Source organism: the organism of the source record quoted next, unplaced genomic scaffold (genome assembly GCF_019419815.1).
Source record: "Pyrus x bretschneideri cultivar Hongxiangsu unplaced genomic scaffold, Pyrus_bretschneideri_v1 Contig29, whole genome shotgun sequence".
NCBI classification, from domain to species: domain Eukaryota; kingdom Viridiplantae; phylum Streptophyta; class Magnoliopsida; order Rosales; family Rosaceae; genus Pyrus; species Pyrus x bretschneideri.
This window is the reverse complement of record NW_025999601.1, coordinates 2,402,046-2,426,032: the sequence shown is the minus strand read 5'-3', so window position 1 is coordinate 2,426,032 and position 23,987 is coordinate 2,402,046. Positions and strand designations below refer to the sequence as shown.

The 23,987-nt window shown below is 35.0% G+C and overlaps 2 protein-coding genes across 2 annotated transcripts; both read left to right on the top strand.

The window, feature by feature from the left end:
* Window positions 1–6,507: 6,507 nt before the first annotated feature.
* On the top strand, window positions 6,508–13,830 carry LOC103947681 (BEL1-like homeodomain protein 9). The gene is given in 8 exon segments (XM_048588830.1): window positions 6,508–6,820; window positions 7,385–7,494; window positions 7,610–8,336; window positions 8,339–9,039; window positions 9,041–9,193; window positions 12,033–12,460; window positions 12,567–12,627; window positions 13,077–13,830. Coding segments are annotated over 6 exon segments (2,400 nt in total). The 5' UTR covers window positions 6,508–6,820; window positions 7,385–7,494; window positions 7,610–7,753; the 3' UTR covers window positions 13,551–13,830.
* A 7,388-nt stretch (window positions 13,831–21,218) lies between these two features.
* LOC103947680 (alpha carbonic anhydrase 7) lies at window positions 21,219–23,653 on the top strand. The gene is made up of 6 exons (XM_009358610.2): window positions 21,219–21,582; window positions 22,016–22,233; window positions 22,428–22,637; window positions 22,852–23,019; window positions 23,122–23,175; window positions 23,295–23,653. The coding sequence occupies exons 1-6, from the start codon at window positions 21,492–21,494 to the stop codon at window positions 23,379–23,381; spliced, it is 828 nt and encodes a 275-aa protein (XP_009356885.1). The 5' UTR covers window positions 21,219–21,491; the 3' UTR covers window positions 23,382–23,653.
* The last annotated feature ends 334 nt before the right edge of the window (window positions 23,654–23,987 follow it).

Here is a 23,987-nt window from a genome sequence, read left to right as displayed (position 1 = left end):
ATAAACCAAATGATATATTTGTTGATGATTGAATTGTTACTTAAAATGTGGATAATATGCTTATTTCTTATTGATAACACATCATTTGATTTGCAAATTTGGTTTAAAAATTTAGTCTCATAAGCATTACTTTAATTAAATAATGTGTCACTAAAAAGAAATAAACACGTTAAACGATACTTAAATAATAATTTAATAATTAATGTTCATATTATTTAATTTATAAATTTAATTTCATTAATATTACCGGATAATATTATTATCAAACTAATAATTCCTATGATATTTGTGCCTCGTGAACTCCAAAGAAATGATCTAAATATCTCTTGAATTTCTCACAGGCTGAGCTGAACTCGGCCTGCCATCTGATATTCTTCTGTTCGCTACTCCCCCTACGACCACGTGGGTCATCCAGCTACACCCTAACCTGAAACCCCACAGTCTTTACTTTTGATTGGACTGTCACAGTACTCCCCAGCACCAATACCAACAACATCATATCACTTCACCCTTTTAAACCTCTTCTCTGCCGTTCGATCTTAATCAAACGCCTCCCACCACTTTCGCTCCCACCGAGGAACATCTTTATCACCTAGCCCCCACGTCTACACAGCCTTTTGTCTTACCCACATGGATTCTTTCTCTACATTTGCAATTCTCCTCCAACATTGGAACAAGCTTCATACCAAAAAAAACTAATAAAAATAATTTGAAAATTTTAAATTTTAAAAATAAAAATAAAATAAATAGTATCAGAATTAATTTTTTTTAATATAAAAATATGATTTTTCATTAAAATAAATAATAACATAAACTTTTCGTTAAAGTTCTCTTTATAAAATAAGTTTACCGTCAAAATAACGTTATGTAGATATATATACACACAACATTATATATTTAATTTACTTGACATAGTAACAGTTTACACGTACTATTTAAGCGATCATCCTCCCACAACAGTCAAATATACGAGATCAATTCAAATGAATCAGTTTACCGTTACATGACACTTGAAAGATGCAATTGCAACGTCAAATAAAAATTACAAATACTATTTTAAAATAATTATTCCTTAAAAAAAATGTAGAAATCAAACTTACGTTAAAAATATAATTATAATTTGTTCTCCTAACTACAGTAATACGTCATCGGTGTAATACAAATAACGAAACCATGCAAATCATTGTCTGGATTTACATCAACGGTGGAGGAATTGCTGTGGTAATAAACGAGGTCCATGTTAACTGAGAGTCCGAGAGTCAAGAGTGAGAGTGAGGAGAGAGAGAAGAACAGGCTTTCCGTATGAAAAGCTGAGCGATGAGTTAAGTCTTTCGTATTGGTACTCGGTAATAAAGCATTGTCGCCAAGCAAAAGATATCTGACGGTCGACAATCAATTTAAGCTGGCCTGTCGAGGCCATCAGATCACCCTGATCGGGCCCCAGAAGGGGTACAATCCGCAGGTGACGTAATCTCCAGTTGCTCTGTACAGTGTGCTCTATGTCCGCCCCATCGGTGGCTTACACGTAAGATGCTATGTGGGTCCAGTCATCCTACATGAATTAGAGGGCCCAATGAGTAAGATAGGGATTCAGCTTATGAAATAGAATAATGTTAAAAATATTAAATTTGTAGATTAAATTTTGTAAACTGAATGATATAGAAATTGATAATTAGATTATTATTTAATCGTTGATAAACGTGCTTATTTTAAAACACTTATACCACTTAATACTATGATCAAGTAGTATTCTACTCATTTGTAAGTGAGAAATATTAGATTCAACTCTCGTCCAAGGCGAGTTTGAACAACATTATTGCTAGCGATTGTAAGGCTAAACTCACCTCATCCTCCTTAGTGTAGATAATATAGTTTGTTAAAAAAATAAAAATAAAAACACTTATGCAATGCATATATTTATTTTTCAAACGATAGATTTTGTTAAATTAAATATCGAATGAGTTCGAACTCAAACCGTCATACAAGAACTTAGCTTATTTCCATCATTGTGGTAAAGAGCCAATTGCACTTACGCAATATTTTCAATTTTAGGGTTTGGTTTATTTTTCATTTTCTTCTTAAGTTTTACATTGCGCGCTTTTCGTGCTTGAAAAATATGAAAAAGTATATAGGATAAATAATGAATGAATAAAAGTGGTGGGAGGGAGCTAAAAAAAAAATCAATGAATAACGAACAAAAGTATAAAGTAAAAGCCATTCAAAATAGTCTTTAGTTTTGGAAAGTGATTTTTGCATGCTATTGTTGTTCTTCTACTGTTTAAAATTGTCTCTTAATTTTCCTGTGTTTGATTCAATCAAAAAGCATAAATAAACTCTGAATTTGCAATTAGAGAAATGGTGTAAGAATCCTTTGGTTTATTTATTTATTTTGCGCCTCTTTTCTTAACATATTTTTTCAAAATCTCTTTCGCCATCTTTTGTCGACTCTTACTCATCTTTGTTTTCCTCTATACAAAAATAAAAACTAAAATAAACTTGTTATCAGACGGACACTATATATAGCTTATAATTATGAGGTTACAAATTTTTTAAACTTAGGCGAACGAGTTGAGTTTAAAATTCAAAATTAGGGTTATAAGTCATGTTTGACTACCAAACTTTTGTGTTTTTGGTGTTGCGAACATATTTAATGTCTAATTGGGCATCAACAAAATGTTTATTTGAAGAAAGGATTTCCTCCTATAATCAACGTTAGAGAGAGGTTTGTATCTCTCATGATCACCATAGAAAATCTCAACTCTAATACAACATGAGGAAGCGTGACAACAAGAAGAAATAAAACGGCAACCCTAACAATTAAAAAACTGAAATCAATGGAAAAGCACGATAAAGGTTTTAGAGTTTATGATTAAATCTATGAAAGATAACATCCCTAACACTGCATAAAGTTGGTTTTATAGACTACCACAATCCTAGGCTTGCAATAAAAAAAATATAATTAGAAGCAAAATACAAATATAACAAAATGTTGAAAATATCTTCAAAACTTAAAAAATTCAAATTTTGAAGATATTTTCAACATTTAGTATTATGGTTTAATAGTATTCTTATTCACTTGTAAGTGAGAGGTTTTAAGTTCAATTCTCGTCAAATGCGAGTTTGAATCATATTATTGTTAGCCTATTATGAGGCTGGATCCACCCCTCATTTTAGTATTGATAATATCGGTTGTTAAAAAAAAAATATTCAAATTTAGCATTATGCCTAAAAAGTCAATTGTCATAATATATGAGGAGGTTGCACCCATAATTAGATTAAGATCTTCGAAAATATCAATCTCTCATTAAAACTGGAGGTATGGGATTTTTTTTTTTTTTTTTTTTTTTTGTTGGTGTGTGTGTCAATGACTCAATAACCGGATGCAAGATTGGATATTTGATTTTGTCATTTGAATTAAATGCCCTACGTTTTTGCTGATAAATATTGACTTTTTTTCATTTCGAAGAATTTAAGTTTCAATTGATTAGGTCATTTATAGCCTAATTGTTGCTTAAGAAAATTAAATTTCCTTATAATCTGAGCTTTTGGTTTATGTTTAATATAGTTATGTACCTACATTTGTAGAACTATAAGTTTTTTTTTTTAAATTTTTTTTATATATATGTACCTATATTTTTTTTAACAAACAATAGTATCTACAATAAGAGGGCGGGGGAGTGAGCTATGTCTTACAATAGGTTTGCCCTAATAATGTGGTTCAATTTCGCCTTTGACGAGAATCGACCCTCAAACCTCTTACTTACAAATAAAGAGGAATACTACTAAACCATAGTACTAATTGACATATATACGTATATTTAGGTACCTTGAATTTTAAATAGCTATTAATTCGTAGAACTAATTATGATAGTATTTTTTTTTTTCCAAAATGAATTATGGAACGTGTTCAAATTTTCTTATAACGACATTTATAAATAAGAAAATTTGTAGAGTTCATTAATATGATGTGTGCAAATGACATTTTATTGTAGTAGTGAAAAAATAATAAACAGATACTCCATATTTTTAAAGGAAAACTAACGAAAAGTCTAAAAAAAATGCTCTTTTTATGAAAAGTCCTTTTTAAAGATATAGTGAATAGTACCAAAAAAGATATAAATGTGATTTTTTGTTAAAAGTAAATAGTATCAGGAGTATTTTGTTAAACATCTCTATTTTTAATCCGATTTTTTATAATTTCTACATCAAAATATTTTTATAACGAAAACAACATATTAATACATTAAAAAATCTGTTTGAAAACCCATGATTTGACAATACGCTCATAAATGGTGAATAAATAATAATTGCTCAGAGTAGAGAATACTTGAAAAATTATTTAAGCAAAATCTATAAACGGGTAAAATGTTCCTAGCAAAGAGCACACACTTTATGCATGTGAACAATTTCTCTTAATAAATGCATATTTTTTTAATATTACATAATTATTATTTTGTGTTTCTTATATAAATATTGTGTATCAAAACTGAGCAAAGAGCACACACTTTGTGTGTGTTTTCTTGATAATAGTATTAGCATAAAAGCACACACAAAGTATATGAGAAAATTTTATAGGTAAATTATATAAAACTACCTCAACTATTGGGTCAATCATAGTTTCACATCGCATCTTTAAAAAATGTCAATTTCATATCTTATCTTACGAATTTGTGACAATTGCATACCTTCCGTTAGTTTGTCTGTCAATTCTTCCGTTAAATAGTGACATGACTTAAAAAAATTAATAAATATTAATTAAATATTAAAAACTAAAAAAATAATTATTTTTTTTGCATGGGGACCCCCCTTATCCCCTCACCCTTTCTTCCTCCTCTTGTCTTTCCTTAACCCAAAACCAAAACCATCCCAAACCCATATCCCACCCACCCCAACATCTCCCTCCCCCCCACCACTGCTATTTGATGCACCAGCTCCTACAACACCTGCTGCTGCACCCAAACCCACCACCCTTACTTGCCATCGCCACCAGCCACAGACCTACTTCTCTAAGCTCTCGCTATGGAGCTCTACCTCAACACCTTGCTTGACCGGGTTTCCTTAACCCAACTCGTCGACAACCCACGCCGTTTCAAACTCACTCATGGTCGCCATCAAACGGTCACAAGCCAACGCAGCAGTCCTCGATCTCCACCATTAAAGCGAAGCTTCATCACCTGATTTTATCGATTCTCGACGACCAGGTCGTTACTCGAGTCTTCACCTAAGCAAGTTTTTGGAGCTTCGAAATAAAGCTCGCAATTTTATGCCCTTTTTCTCAAATTCTCATATACCTGTGCTCCATAGGCCACCATCCTCTCTTTCTCTGCAACTTAGCCGATTGCCCAGGACACGGGTTATCCGACCCGAACCGTTTTCACTCACGGGGACGAAAATTCAAGGAGAATATGAGAGGTTCTTAAGAGAAACAGAGGGCGAAACTGGTGGCGGTGTTGGTGGTGGCGGGTTGGGGTGGTGAGGGAGGGAGGGAGATGTTGGGGCGGGTAGGATCTAGGTTTGGGTTGTGGGAAGACGGGAGAGGGAAGAAAGGGTGAAGGGATAAGGGGTGGTCCCCATGCAAAAGAAAAAATAATTAAATGATTTTATTTTTTGAGTTTTTAATATTTTATTAATTTTTTTAAACCACGTCACTATTTAACGGAAGAATTAACAGACAAACTGATGGAATGTATGAAATTGTCATAAATTCATAAGATGATGTATGACATTGACATTTTTTAAAGATGGGTATGAAACTGTGAGTGATCCAATAGTTAAGATAGTTTTATGTAATTTACGCTATTTTTTATTTTTGTTTTTGAGATAGAAAGAGAGAAAAAGAGAGTGATAGAGAATGTGGGAGTGAGAAGTTTTTTTTAATTTTTTAAATTAGAGATATGTTAGGATTACATGTAGGTGAGGTTTTGAAAAAAAAAACAGCAAAATTTGATTGTGTGAAATTACATTTCTGCCCCATATTTCTTATTCATGTTTTGTTTTAATTAGAGTGTTAAGCTGGTAATTTCATATGATTTTGGTTGACAATGAGTGTTTTATTAATTAGTAGAAATTAGCATATGAACACACACAAAGTGTGTGAGAAATATTTTTATTTTTGTTTTTGAAATAGAAAGAGAGAGGAAGAGAGTGATGGAAAATGTGGGAGTGAGAAATTTATTTATTTATTTAATTAATTAGAGATATGTTAAGATTGCATGAAGGTGAGACTTAAAAAAAAACAAAATTTGGTTATGTGAAATTAGATTTATGTCCCATATTTCTTATTCATGTTATGTTATTATAATTAGGATTTTGGTTGATAACGAGTGTTTTATTAATTAATAAAGATAGATAAATATAAAATAAAAAAGAAAACTATTTTAGGGCAATGGTACGTCTGTAATATGGAGTGTTTCCTAGGACCACCACATGTTTCCATTTTTTTTTACCTCTCCAACTCCACTAGAAAAGTGGGTGAAGTTTCGGTTCATGGGACCCTTTCTTCCGAATACAATATTCGTGAAACCATTCACGGACGCGAATTTTCTCTCCGTCCGATCCTCTCGCCGCTAAATCCAACGGCTGCGTCGGCTGAGAACTAGTACAATTACCTCAGTACTACTGCCTCCTTGCCTCCCTCCCTTTCTCTCTCTCTCTCTCTCTCTGCCCTCAACGTCAAGGGCCTTTTAACCCCAACTATTTTTGCCTCCACAATAATTGTGCTCTCACCTCCAAACTTCAAAAACTCCACCGCAGACAAAGAACAGGATCCAAGCTCTACTAGGTCGGTCTGAGAAGATCCAAGAAGCAAAAAACTCCACAGGTTTTTAGTAGTTGCTTAATTAATTAACTAACTTTGGTTCAACCTTTTCTTTTCTATCTATAAAGTGTTTAATTTGCCAACTGCAGTTCTTCTTCATTCATCTAGTACTGTGTCATGAAGATGATCTACTTCTCTTTCTTTGTTTTTCACTCCCATGAATTATTTGTAATTGTTTGTAGCAAGTGAATAGTTACCATCGTGTGATTAATTACTAATATATAATTAAGGAAGCAACTGTTTTTGTGTGAATTGTAGCGCACTCAACACTTATATGGATAAGGCTGCGAGTAGGGTTGGCGCTAAAAACTCCATTTTCTGGATCTAAGTTATTATTTTCTTTTGTTGAAGTGATGAAATGGTAAAAAATAGTTTTCATTTTTAAGCGATATGGAATTAGGGTTTCATGGGAAAGAAGACGTTGTACTGTATGGCGATTTTGTTGAGTAATTTTTTTTTTTAATTTTTTTTTTAATTGTTTTTTTATTTTTACGTATGATTTTTAAATGCAGGCTTTTATCTTTATCTTACTCGACTTTTGAATGAGTGGTGGTTAATTGTATGCAGGTTTGTGATTCAAGGTTTTGCTGCCGACAGAGTTCAAAGCTTAACAGCAAAACCACTGTTTGTGGGAAAGTCTCCGCAAGTTCAAAGTTTATCCCTGACAACTACTCAAGGTAAACTTTTACTTATTTTCTTTTATATTTTGCTCTTTTTTATTCACTATTTTCTTGGGGAAGTCATGCATTATTTTCTTGGATTTATTACAGTGCTTGGAAATGGTTTTTTCAGCTTGATTGATGCGGATGCTAGAAGACATGCATGTGTGCTTTCATTTTTGTTGAGGAAACCAATAATATTGGGGCAATTTTTCGAGTTGGAATGCTTTATAATAATTAAGGGGAAAAAAGTAGTGATCTTGGTGAATTTTAGTGGATGGAGATGAGCGGCTTTAGGCAAGAATCACATGTTGCACAGCAAAGCCGGAGAGATAAGTTGAGAGTTCATCAAACTTCAAGCCCATCTCACCACCTCGACAATTTACCCAACAATTCTGGGAAGTTACCACTCCACCCAGGACTAAACCCAGATATTGTGCAAGTTCGAAATGTGAGGAATGCGAATTTGCTGTACGATCCAACAATGTTTTCATCTGAAATGCTTAATTTTTCGATCAATGCAAACGTTCCGTTGTCAGCTCACAGAGACACAATGGCATGTCATGATCAAGATCTAGGTGCAGCTCAGCCCGCCAGTGAGAGTCAGAATTTTGGTAATTGGAGAAGTACTCTTAATCAACCTCAAAGCTTAGATTGGGTGAATACTTACACAAGTGGATATCGGGATGTAGTGCAGTCTAGTTTAGCCAACCCATCTGCTGATCAAATTTCTATTCATCATGTTGCCCAAGAGCATTTGGGAGGAGGAACAATGCATTTTTCGTCTCCTTCGCTGAATTACGTTAATACTCTCCAAGATGTTGTTACTTCAGCTTCTCAAGGGAGGCAGCAGGATCAGCTAGAATGGCTTCAACTGTCCACCAAAGATTTATTGAAAATGAACTTGTTCGCGTTCCAAGCTACAGTAACCCACCAAACACACTGCGGTTCAATAATGGTAGTAATTCTTGGATGGATCGGCAGCCTATCGAGAACTGCCATCGGAGTAGTGGTGGTGGACTAGAATTTAGTATTGCAAAGAGTGTTGATGAAGAAATGAGGACCGGTATGAGTAGTGATTCCAACCAACAAGGGCTGTCGCTATCACTCTCATCAAATCCACCATCTAATAAACTGCCTGTGGCTCAATTAATTGGGTCTCAAGATTTACATGTAAGCACTGATGATCATGATGATCATGCACTTAAGGATCTTCAAAATTCGAAAATGGGGAAATCCTCTGGCGGATACTTGTGTTCCATAACAAAGCCATCTGTTATTAGCAAAGCTTGTGGTAAATCACTTCAGGACATTGTGGGGACTTCTAATACTAGCGTTTATCGGAACACCGGTCCTCTTGGTCCTTTCACTGGATATGCAACGATTTTGAAGAGTTCAAAGTTCTTGAAACCGGCCCAACAGCTACTGGATGAATTCTGTAGGGTTAGTGATTCAAAGCTACTAAAAACATGTGAGGCATCTGAGAGGATGTCCGGAGATGTAAGTGCTTCGGCCTCAGTTTCAATATGCACTGAAGCTGTTAGTGCAATCGAAACTGAAGTAGGTGGCTAAGAGGAACAACTCTGGTGCATCTTTCTCTACGTTTTACGGTTCAAACGAAATTAACAGTGATGGTGGAGCTGCAAGCATATCGTCTGAGTCCTTTCGGCCGAAGTACCAACAAAAGAAAGCAAAGCTCCTATATATGCAGGAGGAGGTTAGTGATGTTTTAGATGTCTCCCTTCTAATTAATTTTTCACCTTTGCAATGAGTAGTATGCAACATTGGATCTTGATAATAATGCGGTAAAATGAGGAGGTAATACTTGATTGGTTATGAGTTGCATTGGAAGAACTTCATGCATGCTATGTATTTTTTAAATGGATTCAGTTAAACCCTTATATGCATAAGTGACTTAACAGTCATTCTGCACTTTTTTCAGGTGTGTTTTTTCCTTATATCTGTACATCCTTGAAGTGTAGAATGAATTTTTTGGAGTGCTAACGTCCGTTAAACAATAAGAATATTTTTTTCTGTTTTTTTAATATTATAGATCATAGGGAAAGGAGTTCTTATGATATAGGTTATGATGTGCAACATTCTTTTGGACATTTTAAAATGAGATAGTTAATATATGAAAAAGCAATTTTTATAGACTTTGTTTCCTTGATAATTGGCTTTTAAGAGGTTTAGAGTACTTAATTGATTAACATGCTTTCTATTTCTCATCCCTAAGAAATTGACCACTGGTTCTGTGTACTTTGCCTAGTGCAGCTAGATCTAGCTTGCGTTTTGTGGGGGGGGGGGGGGGGGGGGGATGTTGTGTGGAGGGTTGGTGATGCATACATAATGGCCATCGTGGGTCCGCGATTATGACATGATTAGAGTTTTACAAGTCATGTTGATTTGATGGACATTGATCCCCCATTATATAATTTACCAGTCTTTAATTCAGGATTATATTGTAACACTTACGGTTCCTGATGACTTAAATATTAGCCAGAGAATGTCATCTTTGTGCCAATTGTGAGATTTGGCAACTTAGTTAGTCCCGGTATCCTCTTGGGGTGAAGACTATCCCACCACATGTTTAGAAATGCAGGTCCTGGACTGTTGATTAACCCCATAAATAGTAACGCAAGTCTTTACTCCATCAGGTTTAGTCATCAGAAAATGACAATTATGTTCCTTAGATGGCCGGTGCGGACACACACATCCATGCAAGTTCTTACGTGCTGATGGCTATGAGCATACAAGTTCTTGCTCACGTACCATTAGATCAATATCCAAATGGCATTTGTTGGCATTTGAATATCAACTGTTGGATTGTAACCCAATGATTGATGAACATTAATGTCATATTAGCAAGTTAATAGGTGATCAAAATTGTATGCATGTGAAGTATAACTCATACTTGGATTTAAGTCTCCTATCTGGCTTGAGTTCTATCACCATTTTCAGTACAAGAATAGCTGTATATTATGATAGCATTTCTCTTCCCCTATTCAAGGTTTGCGAGGGAAGATATTATGGACTGATATATTACACTCTATGACCATTTTATGTTGCTTGAGTTTGTTGTTTCCTTTTGGTTATATACATCTCCAATTGATGATGCATATCAAAGTATAAGTTATCCATGTTGCTCTCTAATTAATGCTTCTCTATATTCAGTAATGAGCTTGAAAACGTTGATTGTTGAAATTAGCTAGTGAGGTTTTGAGTTAATTGTTGGAAGTATAGCTAGTCTTTGTTGACATTCTGAAGGCCTCATTTTGAAGTCATATACTTGATATGTCTTAGGAGAGGAAATATGTCATGTTCACTTGACATGCTTAAATACGGTTTGTTGCATGTAAATACCCAAATAAAAATTATGCTCACAATTAACAACCAGATGATTTTAATAGACAACGGTATTATGTGTTTTTGCCTAAGCATGATGAGAAAGTGAGTTGTACAATATATCTTCTAAATGCTTGACTTCCCCCATTTTTATTTTTACCAGTTTTCGTTTTCTCTAGGTTTTATGCTCATGCACTTTGATTTATCATGTTTTAATAGTAAAAGTACCATGAAGATAAATTTTCCTTTTGCGAGGTGTTTCTAATATGTTGTACTTTGGTAGATTGAACTCTCAAGTCTTCATTTTCATGGTTAATCGCTTTTTCTCTGTATATATAATTACATGTTGATGTAGGCTTCACATGCAGCACGTAGGACACCTAAATAAAAAAGATGCATGTGTTTGTAAGAAAATGTATATTGAATAAATTTTAATCAGGAAAACAAAAATTTGGGATCACCTGCGCACATCTTTATTAGATCCACTAAATTGAAGGGAAAAGATATTTGCATCCTCTTTCTCCCTTTGCACACTTCTATTTATTTATGTCATTTTCTCCTTCTAGTTTATTCAATCCAAAGATCACAAATAAATAAGAATGTGCAAGTAAAGAAGAAGACTCTACATAAATCGCTTCCCAAATTGGACTGTTTTCCCTAATGTCCAAATCATAATTATCAATGGGTTAACACACTCATTATCTTCACTGCATGTGTAGGGCCTTGAGAATTAGCTTGATTTCCAGTTAACAGTTGATACCACTTCTTGTCCAGTCACTTTCTATTAAAGTTGAAAACCAAGTTGTCTTCTTGGAATGGACGACGACCACATTATTTGGTTAAAAAGAAACACCCTTTCTGATTGCTGACATAATTTTCTAGTTGGTTAGCTATCATCCTATTACTATTATTTTTCGTACTTTAATACTCAGAAAATTCAAAACTTTCTGTCTCAATGAATTTGGAATGTTTCTTTTCATTGTGAATCATTGTTCGTCCATCAGTAATATTATTGGTAACACAGTTGTGAATTATCATATTATTAACCATGTCTCGTAGAACCCAAATACAGGGGGCTAATAATGTGATCGCTAAAGTGGTACATGTAATTTTGTACCATTAAGTAAACTTAGTGGATACATGTTATTGATTTGTAAGAAATTATCAACTGATTTGAATTCCCTTTTGGTAACTCTGTTGTGGAGTTGAAGGTTAGCAGAAGGTACAAGCAATATCATCAACAAATGCAAATGGTGGTTGCTTCCTTCGAATCAGTTGCCGGTCTAAGTTCTGCTACACCTTACATATCCATGGCTCTAAACACAGTCGCAAGACACTTCAGGTGTCTTACAAATTCCATCAAGGACCAGCTCAAGCACATAAGGAAGGCTTTGGGAGAGGAAAATATGTCATCCGCTGTAACTGCTGCTGTTACTGCTGGATGCAGTAGTAAAGGTGAAAAAAATTTGGCCAAGCTAAAGTACATGGGCCTAGGTTTTCAAAAACATACGTCGTCTGGCGGTGGGTCTCTTGTGGGTTTCTCTGAACCCCAACAACACGTCTGGAGACCCCAGAGAGGCCTACCTGAACGTTCAGTAGCCATTCTACGAGCTTGGCTCTTTGAGCATTTTCTTCACCCGTACGTACCCATCTCTCTCTCTCTCTCTCTCTCTCTCTCACACACACACACACACACACACAATCGGTCTTTTATTTTCGTGTGTTAACTTTCTCCTTTTTTTTAGGTATCCCACGGACACAGATAAGCACATGTTAGCTACTCAAACGGGCCTATCTCGAAATCAGGTAGGGTCACCTACTTAATATCTAATTGTCTTGTCTTAATCAAGTTGATTTTTGCTGTTTAGTTAATCAAATTGAATATGCAGTTAGCAAGATTTGAATTAAATAAATAGGTAGCCTGTAAGAAAATTAAAGCAAATTAGTAGATAGTCTCATGTCGGTCATGTTCACAGATACGAGACTTAGTTGGGGATCAACATGGCCTTTTTTAGATGTATGTAGGTCTGGAAAGTAGTTATCTTATGGCCATTTCAAGACCGACATACATTTACAAGTACTTACATTTAGGGTTTGTACATTATAGTGTATCCTGCTATGGTTCATTTATAGATGTTTAGCCCATATTTACACTGGTAATTCATAATGAGTTGTGTGCTTACTTCTTCCTTGTATATCAAGTAATTTGCATATGGGTTATGCTGATAATGACATAATTATGAACCATAATGCAGGTGTCAAACTGGTTCATAAACGCCCGAGTGCGCGTTTGGAAGCCCATGGTTGAAGAAATACATATGCTCGAAACTAGAGGAGGCTCCCACGAAGCTGGCCAAGATCCTATCAATAAGGATGGAAATTCTGCAAATGAAGGCACCAGCAGCAGGCCAAACAATGATCATCAACTAAGCATGAATATGATGCCCGATAGGCAATTAGAGTGCTCAGGAGATGCAGAGCAGCAAAATCAGGAGATGAAGAGGTCTAGATTGGAGTGCCAAGTTCCATCAAGCATGGACGGAGGATTGATGGGTTTTGTCCCGTACCAGCGAGGAGGGTTTGAGGCTGGGGGACTTGGAGCCGTGTCCCTCACATTGGGTCTCAGACATGGGGTAGAAAGTGCCCAGCAGCAGCAACAATTGCAGCAACAAGAGGATCAGCTGCGGCGGCAACTTGGAGGTCAAGTGGTACGTGATTATGTGGGGTAATTTACGACACATAAGTAACGGAAAATAAGGAAAAGGTATAGCTCTGCTAGGCTCCCATTTTGGTAGGCCGTGTTAGAAAAGAAACTAAAGATTGGCAATGAAGTATTAGGTTTAGGAGGGGAGGATAAATTGTGACAGAGCTAGAGAGAGGAGCCTGGATAGAATTTGAATGGAGTGAGGGTTCTAAATAACAGTTCCATTATGTGGTAGAATGTTTTCATCACTATTGAAATTTGAAATATCGACAGGTTGTGAAAATATATTGGGACATGAACTATGAGAGTTGTGTGCGTCCTAGCAAATGATCAGAAAAACATAATAACAAACAAGGAAGTGTTAAATTTTTGTACGTATATAAATAATCCACTGCATGCCGAATTCTCAATGGACCTTTGGGGACTTTTTAGATTATTTCTCTTCCCTTGCCAATGAAGAAAATCTTAAATGGGTTTTATCGGGTAATTGGGTTTTTGAGTTTGGAATTACACACATTTGTTGGGCATGCCAAACTAATGGACTCAACCTCAAATGAATAATTTTATCGTGGAAATGATTTCCACTCTTCAATGTTTTACTGTGTACTCGTTGTTTATGTTCTTTGATTTGCTTTTGATTTTTTAATTTTTTTTGGGTATATCGATATTTTTACATTAAGGGGAGGAAGAGTTCGGTTAAGCCTAATTTGGCATTGAATTTGTCATCCACGAGATTTGAATCTAATACCTTTCACTTTTAAGTGAAGAGAAATATCACTAGACTGTGCCACTTTTGATTTGTTAAATCATATTCTTAAAAATTATAAAGAAAATGAAATTGATACTTGTATTTGCAAATCATTCAATCCGTTTCCTAAGAGGAATCCTTTTTATGAATACCGAAAAGGATTGTTGGGGTTACTCACCGTCTGGTTCAGCAATTGGTACTGTTTATATTTCAAGATTCTCATTTAAGTCATCAAAGCACAAATTCAACAAAATAAGAAGAGTGCTAATACTCCCACCTCTATCTTTTTACCCACCTTATATTCTCACTTACCATAAAAAGTTAAAAACGCATAATACTCTCTTTACACCCATAATTATTCCTAGAATGTCCTTGATACATTTTTTCAAATATTTTCCTACGGAAAACAAAAATTGAAATTCAAAACCACGCCACCCGACCCAATTCAATGGCAACCCCCTTCCCACCGCCAGCCAACTTTTTCTATCTAGAAATTTGGAGGAAGAGAGGGCCCTTGACATGGCCCATTTCAATGGGAACGAGGAAAATGAGCGACATTCTCGATCGAATCAATTGTCGTTTCTGGACTGGTAAGGATGATTTGGGTTAAGGTTGAGTTTGTTTATTAGTGGATTCAATTAAGATGGAGAAAAGAAAAGATTAGGTTCGGGATGAGACACCAATACGGTGAAGGATGATTGCCGTCAAATTGGACGAGGTGGGCGTTGTCACATCCCGGCCCGGGGCAGATCACTTCTCGGGCCCGCTCCACCACCGTAGCACGATATTGTCTGCTTTGGGCTTACTATTCCCTCATGATTTTGTTTTTGGGAACTCACACGAGAACTTCCCGATGGGTCACCCATCCTGGTAATGCTCTCGCACGAACTCGCTTAACTTCGGAATTCCTACGGAACTCCAAGCCAGTGAGCTCCCAAAATGCCTCGTGCTAGGCAGGGATGGGAATATACATTTAAGGATCACTCCCCTGAGCGATGTGGGATGTCACAGGCGTGGCTCTTCGCTTTCCTTCTAATTTTCAAATTTTTGTCTTGTTTTTTCTTCTAATTTTAACAAAGCAGCAACTAGAGCTAGTGTGTTGATTGCATCCGCCATTTTTTTTTTCACGACCTCTCATATCCTTCTCTTCAAATCTCTCTTTGCCTTTTGGGACTTCCCCTCCATATTAAAGATAACAGTGTTTTTTTTTAATTGGAAACAAAATGTTGAATTTATGTGAACATTTACTTATCACTCAATAAGAAATAGTTTTACCATTTAATTATCATCCTAAACATTTCATCGTTTTTATTGTGAACAATGTGTACACAAGTCGGCACATTCGTTTATAGGTAATGAGTCTTTTACTTATATTTGTGGAGCAAAAAATTAATATAAAAAATTCTAGAACTGACATGTGGATTTTTAGCTACAAGAGACGAAAATGCCTTTATTAAAATTAAAGACAAAAACTAAACATGAAATGCGAGAGGATTTTTTGTCTATTTTCGATCGATCCATTGTCAGCTTTGATCGATCACCCAGAACTCTTCAACACTTATTCTTTGCTTCTGTCATAAATGCGAGAGGATTTTTTTGTCTATTTTCGATCGATCCACTGTCAACTTTGATCGATCACCCAGAACTCTTCAACACTTATTCTCTGCTTCTGTCATAGTTGAATTGATTGCCACTTCCATATTTGTATCCAACGTTCTAATTTTGAGCCGTAAATCACAACAATCTCCATCTCGGCAAGAAATTAGCAGACTTTCAAATCAAATACAAATTGGGATAACAAATACAAACGCCAAGTGATCACCAAATTCTTTTGAAATTGATATCCGCCATGACTCAGTAATTCCAAATGGCTTCAAAACATGAATTTTTCTCCAGCTTTCTCCAAAAATTCCATTATATAAACTAGAAAATAAGAGCCAAAAAATCTATACAAAGCTCGAAAAAACGAACCGAAAATGTGAACCGAATGAACGTTGCCTCAAAGACATCCAAAGGATTCAGTATTCAAACTCTTAAAATCATCCTCCCGTCGAAATGTTTTAAATATCAAATTTCGCTAACAATGCAGAAACCTTCATAATAACCGACAAACAAAACCCATGCTGACACTAGGTTCTGATACCACTTATTGTACTTTTATGCGTAAGCAGAAGCGAGTTCCAACAAAGTACCAAGTTTAATGTTGTAGGCGAAAGCGAAGAATTTCAACCTTTAGATTTTATAAGCGAAAGAATTCAATGATGTTGAGACTCCCAAGTGTTTTCCCTCTACCAGTATCCACATGAATGAATTTCTGATTGATGAATCAGGAAGACGACAATCTACTAATATCTTCTCCTCAGGTGGTGTGGCGGCAAAGGGAGTGGGTGTTGTGGTTTATTTTTCAATATCTCTGAATTGAAAAAACTAATTCCCCTTTATCTAATTTCTCCTTGCGAATTTTGAATTGTATTCTCACATTAGGTCTAAAGACTCCCTAGGCTTATATAGAGAACAATTCCATAAGCCAATAGGATTACAAATTAATCCTCCACCACACATATGCGCCGCAAGCCCTTGGAGACCTTTAATTGGGCTTTCCACACCTCCTTTGTCACTGGGCTTTAGCCCAATTCGCTTTTATTTTATTTATTTATTTTGATATTTTCTTGAGAATGGACTTCCTTGTTTTATTTTAGTTCAAATAACTAACAATAGTAAGCCCAAACAATTTATATCAAATTTAGTCTTCACCAATGTTGCCATTCGATATTACTCTATTGTGTGTGACCTTGTAGATTCCAACTAAAGCTAGCACTGGCTAATTTGATTAATCTAATTTTACATAATTAGAAACCATTCTAATTCAACCTTGTAGGAATATTCACAAACCGAATAGTAACATCTAGCAATGGCCTATGGCTACCCAGATTAGTTAGGATATGTTTGAATTCATACAACACATATTTTGAACCTAAGTTATGGTTACAATGAATTCAGTTCCTTTGTCTACTATATTTAGATCATATATTTCAGAGCATGAAACTATTATCAAACTTTTATAAATATGATTACCTTGATGTAAGACTTCTAGAGATAGATCATTAAGGGCTACATGATTATTTACCTCCATGATTTCCTAGAAGGTGACAAATTCCTTGTTTTGCATTCATATATCTTTGCATTAATGCACACGATCTCAAACCTTTCACTGTAAGGCTCCACGAGCTTCAAGGTGAGGCCAAAGATCATATTCATCAACACAAGATAAGTAATGATCTCTCAGGTTTAAGAACTAGTTGCATCCATAACCCAAAAGTGTTGTACGATTGGCAAGTAGATAATCTTTCATTCGTACACTTCTATGGTTGGTCAATGATTAGTGAACTCAATCTCATAAATGGTTACCTTTGTGTCTATTTCATGCCGTTACGTGCTTACTATGAGACGCACTACTGAATATGATATTAAATCAACCTTTATGGGTGATCGATAGTGCATTCAATCACCCTATGGCTAGGAACATAATTTAGAACTTAAGATCTGTAGGGTACATATCTCAAGATTGAAACTTCTTCACGATCCCGTCTCTACAATTTAACGTAATTCTTTGACTCATCCTAATCAATAACAAACTTCCTAATCCGCAATTAGGTTATGTGCTTGATTAACGGATGTTCTCACTTGCCCTTGTCGTCAATGACTTGACATTGGGTTGCCACAAATAGCCAATTACATGATGCCATGTCAATTGCTTTTCGAGCATATTCCAACAGCTTCCACCTCTGATTGATCGCCCAGAACTCTTAAAATTCTTCTTCTCTGCTTTTGTCATCGTTCAATCAATTGCCGCTTCCAGATTTGTATTCAACACTCTAATTTTAAGTTATAAATCACAACACTGGGGTATCCTAGTTTGAGATTGCAGTAAAGTCTCAAATAACAAACACTGAAATATAAACCAAATGGACTCATTGCAGAGCATTCTTGTTTCATTAAATGCTTGGATAGGCATTGGAGGCGAAAAAGTGATTATGAGAAAAAATGAGGTAAACGGTAGCTTGGGCTTTATCATTTGTGGGTCCATGGTCAGGCGGCTATAACGTTTGTCCAGCCACTAATTGTGTTGAAATCGTCTGATTCTTGTGAGGAAACAAATTTAGTTTTGATCCCTGGAAAGTTGGGGCATTCAAACTTTCAACTTCTTTTTGACATAGGTAAGGTAAATTTTCAGAATAAATATGAAAAACATAAGAGTATTATTTTCAATTTTGCAGTCCTAAAAGAATACAAAATGATTTCAAGTGTGTTACACGGTTTAATATGCATAATTTAATTAAAGTGGTGAGGTAATGAATTTAGATTAAGATAGATGTAGTCTTCGATTTTCTATCAAGGTAAAAATAAAAAGAGTTGCATGGTATTTTGTGTATTTTTTTTTTACATTAGCATTCTATGTATCTTGAAGGAGGAAAGTAACCTAAATAAAGCTTACCATATATATGTTATATACTTTAGTAAAATTTGATTCAAGTTTCATTTTTTCTGGCATTGAGTTCCTCTTCATCATCTTCGATCTTCCTTTCTAGACTTTAGCTTCCAATATACATTATACGTTTAGTGGCGGAACAAGACTTCCATTAACATATAATACTTTGCGTCATGAGTTTTATTTTTCCTCAAATTTGACATTTCTTTCCCTTCCAAATATCTTGGACAGCCACCGTATCTCAACCATTCCATTATGGAAACATTTTTCAATTCAACATAAAACATGGGAGAATTGCAGTTGTACTTCTCTTTTTGCCCTTTCGGGGGAGCTGCATATATAGAATATAATACAAAATCTGACTATAATTCAACTATTTATTTAGGGACAGGATGACTTAGTGGTTGGAGATGAATTCCATATTCGTATTTCACAAGACACGTTCTGGGTTCGATTTATGGCAGTAGTGAATCGCATGATGGTGTCTAGGAAGAGATTGAAATGTTTCTATGAGTTTTCTCGACCTCTAGAATAGTGGATTGTCGTTACGAAGTAACCAGCTTGTTCCTTTTTGAAGAAAGAAAAAAAAAAGGACATTGCTACTAGTTTAAAAGTCTTAATCAAAGTTGTTATAGAACTTTCAAATATGTAAGAATATTTTAACAGGAACAGAGTTTATAGGCACAATTGTTATCAGATCATATATATACACAAAATTTACTTCACAAACAACAAAGTTACGTATAGGTCTACAACACTGATTTTACATTCGTTAGACATCCCTTAATTTTTTTTTTCATTAATAAATCAATAAAAGTGTAGTTTTTGATTAATGGGAGTCAGGAAATAAAAATTCGGACCTCTTTCACCATTGGAAAAAGAAGTATGTGGTTGAGATTTTATTTTATTTTAAGCAACAATGACATTCATTAAAATAACGCGCAAAATACACAAATCTTAACATAATTGTAAAAACAACTCAGAAGAGCTAAATTAAATTGGACGAAATCTGTATAATCAGCTAAAGAAACTCATGGCACCAAATCAAGCATCACCCGTACATGAGTGCCCTTGGGCCAAAATCACCGAAACCCTGAATTGAACCATAACTCTAAATCATAATTCCTACCACGAATTGAAGTTGGGGTGCCATAGAGCCCTTCACATCTAGACAAAAAGGGACTAACATGGGCGGATTTGGGGAAGAATTAGTCTCCTGTAATTGCGTATAAGAGTTGCATATTAGTAACAAAGAGTCGTCATCTGGTAAAGAAGGTCACAAGCACATGCGAAAATCACACAACATTCTTCAAATTGAGGGTAAAAATAAAGTTAGAGGAAGTGTTTTTGAGGAAGGATTGGGATGAAGGATGTAAGGTGCAAGAGGTGGTTGGGTATTGAAATCTTAGATAAATTATTAGGTAGTACAGTACTATCATGTTACGAGAAAATTTTTATTATGACAGGAACACAAGTGTTATACCATCTGTTTGAATAGAAGTGGTGAATTTTATTTTTTAAGTTATTAACTTTTTAGTACATATGTTCCACCATTTGTATAGTGATATGTGATGTACTAACCCATGTACCGGTAAGATTGAAAAATCTTTTCCGGCCATTTCTTCGTGGGTCAGTGTACAAAACCGTCCTTTCATGTTACTATATTTGTTGGGTTTGTGGTGGTGTGAATATTGACAACAGGCTGCGTATTGTACTACTTATCTGTTTGGTGGATTCTGCAGCTGTGGTTTTTCTCTAGATTATCGTTCAATTCTTTTTATTATATATTTTCTTTGAGAAAATAATAAATACACATAATTTTTAACTTCTCATATACTTATGTTTAATTTAATTTATTCAATATAATGCTTACAAATAAATTTTTTTTTAAGAAATTCAAAAAAATAAAAAAAAAGGTGTGAAAAATCACCTACCTTCCCTCAACTACAAGTTTTGCACACGTGTTTAGACCTTTTTTTTAGTCAACATGTTCTAGGCCCTTTTGGTGGGAACCTTCACAAATACAACAAAAATTTGAGAAAACCTCCAAAATTGCCTTCAAGCCACCAGCCACCAACCACCAAACAAATATTAAACAAACTCGTCAATTAACCCAACCTCCAAGAAAAGTTAGAGTGTTTAAACTTATGATACGAATCTTACATTTATTATTTATTTGTATCATTTTAATTTTGTATCATCTTTCTTTCTAATAGAAGTAGAATCTGTCAACTCATGTAGGTCTCATTCTTATTAGAAAGATGATACAAATGATGATACAAATATATGGTAAAAGTAGCATTTTTGCATGACACATAGATCCACCCAGCACTCTACATATATAAACTCTACACTAATAGTTGTATCAAAGAATCCTCAGCAATGACGTGTATCAAATGGAGTCTACTTTGTAGAAAATTTTGGAGATGAAGGACGAAAAACACCACCATTTTTTCGGGTCTTCTTCTAAATTCTACTTTCATGTAGTTAATAAGGAATTCTCTATTGACTGGCAAATCCCATGAATGACTTCTAGCTGATTCCATTGAAACTGCATAACTACCTGAGAAATTTTGTAGCCACAGAAAAAATTTTATTTGAAAGTCATGATTGCGAAAGGCTTCATTATTTGAAAGTCTTTACGCATCATACTACAGGCTGATGCGTATAAATATGGAAGCAACTGTTCCTATTCCCCATAGGCTCCAAGTGCAGCTCGAAGCTAAAAAATGGAGAAGTTTCCCACCCCAATATTATTTTACAGTTTCCTTTTTGCCTTGGTATTGCTGAATTCTCGCCATGCAACATCTGAAGAAGTTGGTATAAATTATTTGTAATATCTTTATTATATATGCTCAATACTTCCACTATTAGAATCGAAGTAGAGCATATTGTTCTCTTAAGAGTTTCATTAAGCTTTCTTTAATTTGGGTAGTTAAAGTAATGCATTTTCTAAATTAAAATAGGATATTGCTTTCAGCCATTTTTAAACAGTTTTTCTAGTTATATATATATCAACATGCATATAAAATATACATGGTTAAGAATGACAAGGGCTCCAATTGAATTTTTGATTTCCTAGTAAATTTTCTGTTTAAGGTAGTCCATGTTCATCAATGTTACGCACTCTTATCCTTATTAAATAATGTATGACCCCTCCTACAATTTTAAGTCATGTTTCCGGCCATTGGTAGTGCCGTTATGGGATTTTGAAAATTACTTCTCATTTTTGTTAATATTCTTGATGATGCAGAAGATCAGAGGGAGTTTAATTATGAGGAAGACAGTGAGAAGGGACCGCTTCGATGGGGAGAGATACGCCAAGAATGGAGCATGTGCAGCAAGGGATCGATGCAGTCTCCGATTGATCTGTCAGATGACAGAGTCGAACTAGTGTCACATTTGGGGATACTTAAGAGTAACTACAGGCCTTGCAATGCCACTCTTAAGAATAGGGGGCATGATATGATGGTAAGATAAAGATAAAAAACTAGAGATCAAATTTGAAAAATTCTCCTAACACAATTAGTATTACCTTACACTTCAAAGTACCAAGAAAGGTGCACGTAAAGTTGGGGTTGTTGAGGTTTAATTTTCCATTAAGTCTATGAGGAAAAAGTATTCTTACGAATATTAATCGCTTGTTCGATGATTTGTCAATGCAGTTGAAATGGGAAACTGATGCAGGATTTATACTATTAAACGGAACTTTGTATAAACTGAAACAATGCCACTGGCACGCGTCTTCAGAACACACCATCAATGGCAAGAGGTTTGATTTAGAGGTGCATTTGGTTCATGAGAGCGCAACTGGAAATATTGCTGTGACTGGAGTTCTTTATAGGATTGGAGCTCCTGATCCATTTTTGTCATCGGTAAAATATTTAAAACCCTCACTTGGAGTGACCGTACTTTATACTGACTACATTTCCAACACCATCGCTCGCATAAATATAACTCAATTGCATGATTAGGGTTTCACTTGGATCCTCCTATGTGAGAGATATGGTCGGTAAATGTCGTCGAAATTATATACTTTCATTCTTCTCTCTTATGCTTGCTGTACTTATTATTCCTTTTTGTGTTTAGATCATGGATTATTTAGCAGACGTCTCTGATACCACTGAAGAGGAAGAAGTGGTTGGTATGGTTGATCCAAGGCAAATGAAAACAAGCAGCACAAAGTATTACAGATATATTGGCTCACTTACAACTCCTCCTTGCACACAAAATGTTATCTGGACCATTGCTCGAGAGGTTCTTTTCTCTTATTTTATAAACCCTAAAATTTGATAATATGTTCTGGTGTCTACAAAATTTCTGTTCGTTCTAAATCTCACTTAAGTTTTAACTCATCAGGTGAGCACTGTCTCAGAAGAACAAGTGAAATCACTCCGAGTAGCTGTTCATGATGTAAGTTCAATCATGAAACCATTTCAAAATTTCATGTAAAAAAAAAAAAAAAATTATGCATAAACATTGAAAATTCGATGTTATTTTGATTAGATGTACTTGTGTTGAAAATCTTGCAGGACTCAGACACTAATGCAAGACCAGTACAACCCAGAAACAGGCGGATAGTGCAACTTTATAGACAAACAGTAAAGGAAAAGAATTGAATCTCGCTAGAATTATATAGCTTTAAAGTATCACCACCTTTCACTTACAGCAGGTCTTGAAACCTGGAGGAGGAGGAGGAGGAGGAGGAGATATGCAGGGTCTAGTCTAAATAAAGGAGTTGTAATCACTAGGATTACTCTATATGTATGTTTATAGTGTACTCCATTTTCCCATTTATTCTTTAAGTAAAGGGTTTTCCCATTTTTTTAGTTGGGGGCTTGGACCATGTTATATTAATTTTTTAGAAAAACTAATGAAAAAGGTTAGAAAATTTTGAATTTTAACTATAAGGACAAAATAAATGGTAAAATGAATAGTAGCAGGATTGACTTTTTAGTGTAAAAAATATGATTTTTCGTTAAAATGAACATTATCAGAAGCTTTTCGTTAAAGTTCGCTAGTATTTTTCATACATATTGTATAATTATTTAATGTACGGTATTCAATTCATTGAATAAAGGGCTTTACAGATTTATATTCAATATCAACATCTTTAATTCGCAACCAATCCTGCAATAGCCTTCATGAACTACTCCTCAACAACAAATTAGTCACACATGTCCGCACTTCAGTCCTAAAACATGAACAACTCATATTGAGTAATG

Bases quoted from the DNA above. Each gene is read 5' to 3' on its own strand.
- LOC103947680 (XM_009358610.2), top strand. From the start codon at position 21,492: ATGGAGAAGTTTCCCACCCCAATATTATTTTACAGTTTCCTTTTTGCC. The intron at 21,583-22,015 runs GTATAAATTATT...TTGATGATGCAG, and splicing joins TGCAACATCTGAAGAAGTTG to AAGATCAGAGGGAGTTTAAT. The intron at 22,638-22,851 runs GTAAAATATTTA...TTTTGTGTTTAG, and splicing joins CTGATCCATTTTTGTCATCG to ATCATGGATTATTTAGCAGA.